Source organism: Panthera pardus, unplaced genomic scaffold (assembly GCF_024362965.1).
Source record: "Panthera pardus isolate Hobbes unplaced genomic scaffold, ASM2436296v1 HiC_scaffold_15, whole genome shotgun sequence".
Taxonomy (NCBI): domain Eukaryota; kingdom Metazoa; phylum Chordata; class Mammalia; order Carnivora; family Felidae; genus Panthera; species Panthera pardus.
The window spans coordinates 3142934-3155281 of record NW_026526710.1 but is presented as its reverse complement, the minus strand read 5'-3'; the positions used below and the strand labels follow the sequence as shown (position 1 = coordinate 3155281).

Sequence of the window (12348 nt, the reverse complement as noted above, 5' to 3'; positions counted from 1 at the left end):
ATAACATCTTAGGAAACCATATGAAAATAGAAAATGTTACTATCTCTGGTAATATGCCATGTAGGACAATGATAAGACTATAATTCTTATTTATTCATTTGCTTAAAGGTAAAATCGCTTTATCAAACAGGTTACCTAAGTCTTGTCCTGTGACTGTGACAACAAATTAAAAATGGAACTGCTTGAACCTCCAAAATATGCATAATGGTAACTGAAAGAATGTCACTTTAATGACAGTTAAAACCATCCATCTCCGTGGGCTAAATGTAGATACAACTGGAAGCTAGCCTTGGCTTTCAGGCTTGAGGTTAGACTAGTAGGACTTGTATTGTCATCTGGACAGGTGGCAATAACCTTAGCTGTGGATGTCAGAGCCTCCCCAGTCTTCTTTTAGATCTTACATCAAGTTACAATGAACCCTGGCTTTGAAACAAATTTTGAATGCCAGAAAGCAAAGACGAAGGGTTAACTGCTTGATATTTTTTATTTCTTACATGCTAAAATATTTTAAAAAGCAAGGCAGCTCAATTTAGATTACAAAAAGGCGCTCTGATGAAAAGCAAATGTGTTCCTGAATGTATTTTGAAATAGATGGTTAGAAAGCTAGCATAGAGTTTGTGGTCTAAATATATCATTCTTTTAGAGGCAGAACATATTGCTGGGGGAAAAATCCTCTATCATAGGGCTTATGGCATATAGTAACTAAAATGTTTTTCCATCCTTTGAATTTTCAATGCTGGGAAATATTATTCAGTAGACCCAGAGAGAAGTCCTAAATTGGAAAAGCAGCTGCATCCAAGGTCATCTCTCTTGTTTCCAAATATATCTTGAAACAAATGCAAGAAGGGCACTTTGCTGAGTGTTATCTGGACATATATAGTTTCAATCAAATTCTTCAAGAAGTGTCAGAATAAAAGTTGAACATTTGTTTGACACTGCAAAGTCACTAGCAAGTGGGTCTCTTTGAGCATGGAGGCTCTGCTTGGTGACTTGGCAATAACTACAACAAAAAACGAGTTCTTTTTCCTACTCTCAAGAAAAAGAAATCAAGTGCAGTTAAACACCAGCTCTGAAATTTTTTCTCACATTTTTTAATATATAGAAAATCATATAAACTTATAAAAATGTCTCTCAACAGAAGTGTAACTTTTACATATACTGCTTCTAAGCTCAGTTCCCTGGAATTATCAAATCTGTTTCACACATCTGAAAATGTTACATGGAACAAAAAAGTGATGATAGAAATGACATAGAGTTGTAACCTGAATCAAAGAATAAAATGCTGAATCTTTGAGTTAGTGTAAAAAATATCTAAATGCAAAGCAATAAATAACTGGCTTATTGCCTCTCCTTTGTCATAAAAAAAAAAAAAATCATGTTACCCATGATAACAGCCTCCCATGGCAGTGACTGTTTGCCACTCTCTACGATGTAGTAAGTCTCTCATTTCATCGAGGGTCTAAGGGAAGCAGGGATATTAACAACTCCCGATTAGCATACACTGATGGACAGAACTTGGAATTTGCACGAACTCAAAACCTTCAGCAGTTTGGTTTCCACTGCTTCTCCACCTCCAACTTGTTCCTGATTTCCTCCAGCCTTGTCTGGCTAGTACTTCCGGGCATTCCTTTCTCAGGGCTTCCTCTTCCCCACAAGCTCTTGCTTCCTCCCCGAGTCACATTCTGCCCTTGTGGCCAGAAGAGTTAACTTGTATCTGCATGTCCCTCTCCAGCCTGCCCAAATTGTTCCAGCCCAAAGTGTTTTTTCCTTTGAACGTCCTAGGTCTGTTAACTCTTGATCCCCTTCCAAAAAGCTGAATCAAAACTTTGAGACCCTAAACCCTGAGAAGAGTGTAAGGAAGTCTAATAGCTCTGATTTTCCTAATGAAAACTTCTTTGATCTCTGAAATATCAAACACTTTCAGAAAGTTCAGAGTGTATCAGTTTGCCCACTGGATAATCCAGTGCTGTAAACTACGTCAACCATTGGTTACGTTTTTCCGTTTTCCATCTTGGTAACTAGACTTCAAGTTCCCTGGAAGGAGAGGCCATGCCTTTTCTCGCTTCATATGCTTGATACAAAGCTGGATGCAGCAAAGGGCCAATGAGCACCTGCTGGTTTCATCCCTGCTGCCCTCTCATGCTCTCCCATTCACCTGTCCAAATCCTTATCTTTCCAGGCCCTGATCATTCCTCCCTCCTTGATCAGACCTCCTTGATCAGACCTCCTTGATTCCTCTTTGATTTCTCTAGATCTCCATTTTGTTTGAACTTCGATAGCGACACAGAATTCAGCACTTGGTTATTAGGTTTTAGTATGTTTGCTGCTGTCTAACATATTGTAGTCCTTTAAAAAAATTAATGTATCGTAGTCCTGTTAATGACAGGGCCGTGTCTGACACATTTATTGTACCTTTTCACAGAGTTTAGCTGGGTGCCCAGCACACAAATTACAGAGCACAAGGGCTTGGCACGTGACAGGAGCTCCTTTCTCTCCCTAATGGGTAACTTTACGAGCCATACTAGACTTCTTGTCACTTCCTGAGCATGTCATTTTCTTAAATGCCTTTACATCTTCCTCCTTTCCCATGGCTATCAAAATCTTAACTCCTCCTTACAAACCCAGCTCAAGTCCTACCTCGGTCCCCTATGTCAGAATTAATCGCTTCTTCCTCTGAGCTCCTTGATCTTTTTACATATAAAAGAACTTTTTAATTTTTGCTACAAAATATTAGAGTCTTCTAGACTGTGAGCTCTCTGAAAGCCAAAACCAGATCATGTTCACTTTATATTTTAGCACTTAGCACAATGTCAGGCACCCAGAAGACAATATTTGTATATAAATAAATGAATGAATGAATTTACAATTTCATTCTCCAATTAAGAAAGTAATATCTTGCTAATTTCTTTGATTTAGCTTTGGCATTTTCACAGAGGAGGCAAGAAATGTCTGTAAAACTATTCAGTGGATTTTGGATTTGACCAAATAAAATAAATTTTGTGGTTTTGTTTAATATTGTATTGTATTTCAACTCTTAAGTTGCGTTGCAGCATTGTTCATAAAGTAAGAAACTGGAGTCTATCTATATGTCCAGCAACAAGAGATATATATGATTTTAACACTTTCACAGAGAAAGAGAAAGATTTAAATTATAACCTATACAGCTTCCATTTGTTCTATGTCTAAATTTCTTTTTGCATTTACTTGACATTCATTTAGCGGAATTCCCACATCTGGTTGGTAGAGTTTATTTTTAAACATTTACTAAAGTTTTTTTTTTCCTTAGGCACATAGTAAGTGAACACATTTTTAAAAATTATAATTTCACATGTATTATAGTTCATTAAATGGACATCAACCTGTCTGCATATACACAGCCAGTATATCCATGGGTCACACTGTAGTACCTACCCACAATAGTGAAGAGCACAGGTTTTGGGCCCTGGCTCTGCCACAGGTATTAGTTGTGTGATATACTGTGGAAGTTTCTCTGTACCTCAGTTTCCTCATCTATTGAATGGGGGTGATAGTACTTACCTCCTAGGGTTGCTGTGAGAGTTACATTCGTTCATACACATAAAGCATTTAGACAGTATCTGGTACATACTGAGGGTCCAAGAATGTGTTAGCTGCTATCATCATCATCATCATCATCATCATCATCATCATGATTACAAAGCTTCAGGGAGTTAATTTGTTCAATCTTGCTTTGCCTAACTGCTGTTTTTTAAAAAAAACTTCCTTCCCAATCTGAGTTTGCTTCATTTTTAGAACCAAGAGACTAATCAGGCGGTGCTCTTTAACAATGAAACAGGCTCCCTCGTGAGGAGTGAGCCGCATTGCGGTTACTCTACTGTGGCTGGAAAGTGGTCTGCGGCAATAGCCGCGGTACTGAGAGAGAGCTCTCGAAGGCCCCGGTTTAATAAATGATTGCACGACTCATTCTGAGGTTCTTTTCAAGCTCCAAAGTTCTATGGCTGTGTGCCACGTGCAGGGTCAAGCGGCAGCCCTGCAGGGAACCTGCTGTTACACTCTGAACCGCGGTGGAAACTACTACTTTCACTGAAAAGCAGAAATCTTTAATCTCCTCCTGAATTCTGAATAGTGAATTTCCATAGCAGTAAACCACGTTTGGTGACTCAAGTCGCTCAGCAATTCTAGAGAGGAAATTGTGAAATTATCCGTGTTTGCCGAGAAAGTACTTCCAGTTTTTGCCAAAAGAGGGAGCATAGGAGCAGAAAGCACGTTTGTCCAAGTCTTTCACAAAACACTTGTTTGGATTCTGTGTTTTAGGTTTTTATTTCTTTTGCAAGGATGGGATGGGACTAAATGATTGTTATAGCCAACTTTCTCTTCTTAATATTGTCTCAAGATGGGACAGTCAAAGATTGAAAATACACAGATAACTTTGAAAGATCCCTCTCTATCCCTCCCAGACAAAGTGTTCACCTCATGCCTGGCTGCCATATACTAAACAGCTCTAATTAAGCTGCTCTCATTAAAAGGAAAGGGAGGAGGAGCGAAGCCAGTGACTCCTCCTGGCTGGAGAAACAATTACAAATTTAATCAAAGTGCTTTTAAAAAAAAATCTCCTGGCTGCCACAGATTGTTTAAAAAAGAAGGATTCGTCGTATACATAATCTAGATCTTACCTTCACTACGACAATGGATAAGTTATTGAAATAACCAAGTTTAATGAAAGTTAATCATCAGGCTGCTTACTTACCCACTCCCTAGGGCTAAACACTCCTGTGTGCCAAACAAGGGGAATGATGTAAGCGCCTAGAACCATTTGTAGAAACAAGTCTTTGATTCATACTCATTAGTCACTAATTTAGGGAAAATGCCTGCATATGACACAGAGGTTTCTAGAAGACACACATCTCCGTACGAAGTCATTTTCAACCCAAACTTGATTTTGCCTTTGTAAAGGCAGCTTTGGCAAGTTATCCATTACTGCATATTTTCAGATTCAATTCAGGAGAATTCAGCAAATTTATACATTTTTAGTTGGAGCAACATATTTGGGCTTTTATTTTACTCCAATTACCAAAAGTGCTCTGCATCATGTTAGCCTAAAACCTTAAGGAATAATCATACTTGGAAAATGACCAGAGCTTAAAATCTTCCAGAAAATTTATATATGTTATATAAACTAATAAGGCAGAATAATACATTTGGATTTGATAGTTTAATGAAATGGCTTCTTTTATTATTGCTGCCCATGGAAATAAATAAAGCAAAATGATAGAAAGTATTAATCTAAAGAGGAAAGTGAAGCGTTTTGTAATTTCTTAAGATCCGGTTTGAGTTCCACAAGCCTTTGAACAATGCTCTCAGACCATTCTGGTACACTCCCTGGACCTGAAAAAGACATGATCTTGTATTCAGTTAATAGACTTATAACAGAAAAGACATTATCCTATTATAAGATGGTTCTTAAAGGACAACCTTTAAAGTTGGATTATTTCCCGAACTAATACAGAAAGCAAGATAAGCGGTGGCCTTTTGGAATTTACAGTTTAGCGAGTCAGTTTCACGCAGCAGCTGGCAGCACTGAGTCTTAGGAGGAGCAAATCCATGAACGCAAAAGCAGATTTCACAGGCTACATTTTTCTCCTTTATTTGGGCCATCATGTGGAAGACAGATTATTTTCCAAAACGATTAAGTACTCTCATCAATTAGCCAGCTAGAGTATTAGTCCTGAAGGAAAAACATAATAAGCCCTTCTGGAAGTGCCAGCTGTCAAAAACTGTCAGAGGTAGTCAAAGCTTTTTAATGTTCCAATCAAATCACAAAATGAGTGGAAAGTCACTGTAGAAAACCCATTAAGATGCATTACTAAATGTCCAATGTTACATAAAAACTATAAATAACTTTGTACTTTTAGGGTGTTTTTTTTTTCAATTTGCTTTTCTTGAAGTAATAATGATGCTCTGCCTCAGTTAATAAAGTGATTTTGGAGCTGCCTTAGTGTTTAATCCACACACTCTTTCTGTGTGGAATAAGATGGCAAGCAATAATCAAATCAGAATTATAAGCATTCCGGGGCGCCTGGGTGGCTCAGTTGGTTAGGCGGCCGACTTTGGCTCAGGTCATGATCTCACGGTCTGTGAGTTCGAGCCCCGCGTCGGGCTCTGTGCTGACAGCTCAGAGCCTGGAGCCTGTTTCAGATTCTGTGTCTCCCTCTCTCTGACCCTCCCCCGTTCATGCTCTGTCTCTTTCTGTCTCAAAAATAAATAAACGTTAAAAAAAAAATTAAAAAAAAAAAGAATTATAAGCATTCTTTGGAGTATCTGTCATTAACAATTTTAAAAATTAAGGGAAGAGCACCAAAGACAGTAAAGGCTAAAAAAATTAATCACCAAGCTTAATAATCTTACAAGCTGACTTTCGTTAGGGGAATAAAATGCTGTTTCTGTGAAGGACATCCAGTCTTTTTCAAATATTTGCAAAGGAATACATACTCTGGCTAAAGGAACATCACTTGCTACAGGCTTAAAAATAACAAGCCAGTAGCCAATACTGAACAAAGATGTCTACCTCAATGTTCAGAAACTGACTTAATTGAATTAAGAAAGGTTTGCTTCCACACTGAAACACAGCCTTTCCTCTTTTAGTATCTGGTGGATCAAGTTGTTGATCCAAAGGCACAAACGGTAGCTGGGCTTCTGGTAGCTGATACTTGCCCAAATGAGAGGCTAAAGTAACCTGAGTACCATATTCAAACCACATAAAACATTAAAATGCTTCTTCTTTTTTTTTTTTTCTTGAAATTTGTTAAAAGAAGTTTGTTTCCACACTTTCTTGGTAAGTTCTTTCTTGCTCTGAGGGATCCCATCTCTTCTTGCCATAGCTGCTAGAGTTACCAATAATCTCTGTGCTGGTATGTTTCTCTGATAACCAGGAGCTTTCAAACAAAAAAGTAAAAGTAGGAACACACTTGGAAACAAAGAGATCCAAAGCCATAATCAAGTCTGTATGTTCCACACAGGGTAGAAACAATTTTTTAAAAATTAAAAAAAAAAATCATTTAATGTTTATTCATTTTTGAGAGGGAGAGAGAGTGAGCGTGTGCAAACAGGGGAGGGGCAGAGACAGAGGGGGACAGAGGATCCCAACAGGTTCTATACTGACAGCAGAGAGCCCAACGTGGAGCTTGAACTCATGAATCATGAGATCATGACCTGAGTTGAAATCAGAGTCGGACTCTTAACCAACTGAGCCACCGAGGCGCCCTGAAACAACTTTCTTCATTGAAATGTTCTTCACCTCTCATCGCCACCCCTAGGATAGCTACAAAGAACTAACCCAAGATGGACATGCTAATAATATGAAATCTGTTTTCAAATCTAAAGGGAAGACATTTAAAAAAGTATAATGAAGCTGAAGTGAAGTTAAGGGTAGTATGTGAATTTAATAATTTTCTTTAAGGGAAAATCAAAGAAACCTTCAAGTACCCTGTCCAAATGAAAGAGAAATTAGAAGCACTTTGGACTCTTGAATTTCACTTGGAATCCTATGCTAACTTTTTAGCACATGATAATATCTATATTCCATGACTATTTTTCACACTGTTAGATTTTGGGCGAAAATAACAACTAATCCTTAAATTTAATACAATACTATAAAATGAGGGGTACCTGGGTGACTCAGTTGGTTAAGCGTCAGACTCCTGATTTCAGCGCAGGTCATGATCTCACTCACAGTTTGTGATTTCGAGCCCCGCACTGGGATCTGTGCTAACAGTGTGGAGCCTGCTTAGGGTTCTCTCTCCCTCTCTCTCTACCCCTCCCCTGTTCACACTCTCTTTCTCTCTCAAAAACAGAAATAAATAAATAAACAATACTATAAAATGAATACTTAAAAAATAATTTTGATGCAACTATATAATTCAAAAACAAATAGCCATGACATGTGCACCAAGTTTTATTTGCTTTTAAATCATACAGTCAGAACAAGTATGTTATTCAAAATAGTAAATTTTCTTGAATTTTACAGAAGAAAGAGAAACTGAAGTGAAACTGTAGGAATTGCTGAACTTCAGATAAATGTTTCTTCAAAACAAGAGATATTAGTTCCTAAAAGATTCCTCTAAAGTTAAAAAAAGATTAAGAAGAACTTTAAGCCATTGGGTTATTACATTTTTTAAAAACTACATGCTTCTTAATGGACATATGTTTACATTTACAGAGAGTAAACTTAGTCTCCTGTCTCATAAAACTCAGACGACACGACTGATATCTAAACTAAGCAAAACAATAAAAGCGGTTTTTATTTTTAAAAAACTTTAAAACCTAAATCTACCTTAATCTTATCTTCTGAGAAAACTTAATAGGGAATGGCTAATCTGAAAGCAAAATGTTGTACAAATCATTTTCAAGAAGAGAAATACATTATGGGATTATGCTTACATCTAGTAGCATCAACTAAAACCCTAAACGATGGCACATGAATTCAGAGTATCAGCCGGTCCTCTCCTCCCTCCTGAATTACCTGACCAATGGAAGTTTGGCTTTGTTGTTTCAGAAAGCACTGTTTCTTACATTCCATCAATTGTTCAAAATCACGCCACATTTTCGCTTGTTTCATATTTGGACCATGACTTTCTCGTACAGCTTTTTGTTTTTCTCGGAGTTTCTATTATAAAAAAAAATCAGGAATAATTAAATCTCAGTTACAGGGATTTACTTCTGTTGCTATAATCAGAAGAATATGGTATGCTTTGAACATTTGATGAGTAGCAGTTAACTAAATCAGGTTCTCCTGAGATGAATGAAAACTAAAATGATAAAAGTTAATTAAATTTATGATAGACGTAGGACAGCTTGAAGATAAAAAGAACAGAAAAATATAAAAGGAGGTGGGGGGCACCTGGGTAGCTCAGTTGGTTAAGTGACCAACTTTGGCTCAGGTCATGATCTCATAATTCGTGGGTTTGAGCCCTGCATCAGGCTCTGTGTTGACAGCTTGGAGCCTGGAGCCTGCTTCAGATTCTGTGTCTCCCTCTCTCTCTCTCTCTGCCCCTCGCTGGCTTGTGCCCTCTCTTTCAAAAATAAATAAATAAACATTAAAAAAACCTCAAAATAGAACAACCATATCATCCAACCATTCCCCTAAAAAAAAATAAAATAAAGAAAAGAAAGAAAAAGAAAGGGCAGGGTGGGGTGGGGTGGGGAATAAAGGGAATCAGGAAAGTAGAAAGTGGTTCAGTATCATGGTGTACAAAAAAGAGTGTAGATTTTGAAAGTCGGAAGACTTTGGTATATAACTTGGCTTGGTCACTAGCTCTAAGTAAGACAACTTCTCTGGACCTCAGTTTTTTCAATTGTAATTAAAGCTAATAATAGGGGATAATTATAAAATTATCTGCCTTATAAGATTATCTTTTCACAAGATACAATAGATCTGGAAATACTTTATAAACTATCATGTGTTATATGTTATTATTATTAAGTATTATATCCTTTCCTGAATCTGTGTATGCTCTATGTATACCCAAATAAATAAAATTGCACGCATATATTTCTCAGGGAGAAAGTTTCATGATTTTTTAAAAAGTACTCTATTAAATAGGCCCAAACCCCTACCAGAATTATTTTTGTTACCAATAGCCTATATGATTCCATCTGTCAAAACTATTCTACTCACAGACTCTAACATTATTAACAAGAATAAGAAAAGCTTTCAATAAACTGTAAAAATATATACTTTGGCAAATTCAGAAAGGGTGACTGAAAGGAGGCTTAGCAGGAAATGAGAGGAAGGAAGGAAGAGGGGAAGGAGGGAAGGCAGGTAAGCAGAGGAAAACAGAGAAGATGAGAGCGCACACATCAGGAAACACAGTGTACACAGTGACACTGATTATGAGAAATCACTAAGGACAGAAAAATAAGCAAAGATGCAGAAATAGGTAACAGAATGGTTCCCATTCTTTCTGCCCTTGGTATATAGTTGATCTAACAGTTGATGTAAGGACACAAATGAGAAGGCTGGTCATTGGTACTTGCCCAAATAAGAGGGTAAACTAAGACTAGATTCAAAACACTTTACTAAAGACTGCCCTCCACAGCTGTTGCTAATGAAAGCAAAATTGACAGCAAATAGCAACAGGAAACAAAGCAGAATTAAGAAAATATAATTTAAATATAACCAGCAAATTTTGGACACAATATCTGGCATGCAAATACATCTATTTAATTCTATGTTACAAAAAAAGAGGGGGGCAATCCAAGAAACAGACCCTTCACTATAGAGAACAAACTGATGGTTCCCAGAAGGGAGGTGGGTGGGGGAGGATGGGTTAAATAGTTGATGTGATGGGGAATAAAGATGCACTTATTGTGATGATCACTGGTGTAATATGAAAGTGCTGAGTCACTATACTGTACACCTGAAATATTACACTGTATGTTAACTGGAATTTAAACAAAAGCTTTAAAAAAACCCAAATATTTTTATCCTCATGAACTAAAACAAAAGCAGTAAGTCAGATCTAGAATTTTAAGAGTTCTTAGAATAACTTTAAGATTAAGGTACTACTTAACTATACATTTTCCTATATTATTGAAATAGTTTCCTTGTCAAAAATCCTAACAACCTATAAAAGTTATTTAAAGAACCAAAGACAGGATGTGGGCATTGTCTATGTCAGAAATATTAAATTTAATGTACTTCACAATCATGTGTGTTTGAAACCTTTAATTTTATGAATACAACTGCCTTAGTATGTAATTTATTTTTAATGTTACTGCCACTTAATTACTGCCACTTAGTCCAAATTTATTTTGTTGATAGTCGTAATGCACAAAGAATACTTGTCACAAATTCGATTGTTCTTTAAAGGGGAGGTGGTATAGTGGGTAGAGGGGAGTTATAACTTTCAGTACAGTATTCCACAGTACTTGGTAAGGCAAATTCTAGTATATGATCATGTGAATTTTAGCACTATGATAGATTGGTTAATTCCAGAAAGTCAGTTGGACTGAGGTGGTGAGTGGATGTTCAGTCTATGCTGGTTTGGAAGGCTTAGGCTATCATCACATTGAAAGGCTAGGTTTATTCAGTATTTGCCTTAAAATTTAGATCTACTCTAGGAATGAGAGGATTGAAGAACTTTGTTTCTTAAATGATACATCCTGACAATTGGGGAATGAGCTAATCAATGGCTCCTTTTGCTGAAATAGACTTGTCAGACTGTTACTATCACTTTTCGCAAAGATCCTGCAGTAAAACACTACCCTGGAAAGGGAAAGAATAATCTTTATTCTGATTTGGCAGTTACATTTGGGCCTTTGAAAGGATTCAGGTTTGATAAAAATTTCTGTGCACAAAGCATCCATCCACATACTTTTCAAAACAAAAGAAATAGAGGAATGCTTTCATACGAAAAAATATATTACCTAACATATAGAATGTTTGGGTGAAAGCTAGTTGTTGATAGTCATACTAAATCCTAAAACCCCAAAATCTCTAGTGAATGTTTACAACTTGATTCAAATATATGCTTTCAAATATGAAATTATTTCTTTTTTCCTTTTTGAGTATGGCATGTCAACCCATAAATGGAAGGAGATGTGTAGAACTCACAATTTCTCTGAGGGATTGGAGGTATCAACTTAAGGTTTCCTTTCTTTTTAAATTTACATTAATATGATGGGCATTTATTCACAAATAATACAGAAAGAACAGATGAACACTTTTTTAGAGAAACAGAAACACTTTTTAGAGAAATTCCAGGTTTGGAATAGGAAAAGTATAGGATAAGCCCGGAACATTTTGTCATACCAGAAAATAAGCCATCAAAATCTAGCAGAATTGTTTCCAAAGCATTCAGGAGCTGACTTCAAGAGGCTTCTACTGGCTTAACATGGGGCAATTCGAGAACTGACAGGAATAATAATTATAATAGATTGAAATATCTCCAGTAAGTTAAATCTAGGAGTCATAAAGGTACTTGTCAAGGATGATTAAAAAAAAAAAAACAAAAAACTCATCATTTTGAAAACCAATAAACAAGCAAATCAGCAGTTATTCTGCCTTTCTTATTTGAGCTATATCTTAGGGTAACTAAATAGTTGATAAGGAGTTACTCTTTACAGAATTATTCCAGCCAATAAATGAAGAAGGAACAACATAATTAGAATGCCATCATTTTGCAACCTCTAATGAATTAATGGGTCTAGGAAGTGACTTCATTGGCTGCCTACATTATACAGAGCCTCCTCAAAGAATACATACTACTACCTATGAAGTATACTTCCCAAATATTGAATTATATTTAATCAAGCCTCTATATCTAACTACCAATTCAAAGGACATACTGGGGACAGAAGAACATGCTAGTT

At 36.6% G+C, this 12348-nt stretch overlaps 1 protein-coding gene across 12 annotated transcripts in view; it reads right to left on the bottom strand.

Moving 5' to 3' along the window:
* The window catches only part of IFT81 (intraflagellar transport 81), a 206117-nt gene that overhangs the window by 9685 nt on the left and 184084 nt on the right, over positions 1–12348 (bottom strand). For 7 of the 12 annotated variants that reach the window (XM_053902000.1, XM_053902006.1, XM_053902001.1 and 4 more), the window contains 2 exons: positions 8498–8641; positions 3187–5364 (listed from right to left, as the gene is read on the bottom strand). In XM_053902000.1, the coding sequence (XP_053757975.1) occupies positions 5263–5364; positions 8498–8641 (246 nt within the window). In that variant the 3' untranslated portion in view covers positions 3187–5262. Of the gene's footprint in view, positions 1–3186; positions 5365–7912; positions 8096–8463; positions 8642–12348 lie in introns of those variants that run through there. The other 5 variants (XR_002085274.2, XM_053902005.1, XR_008422111.1 and 2 more) reach the window with 4 other exon arrangements.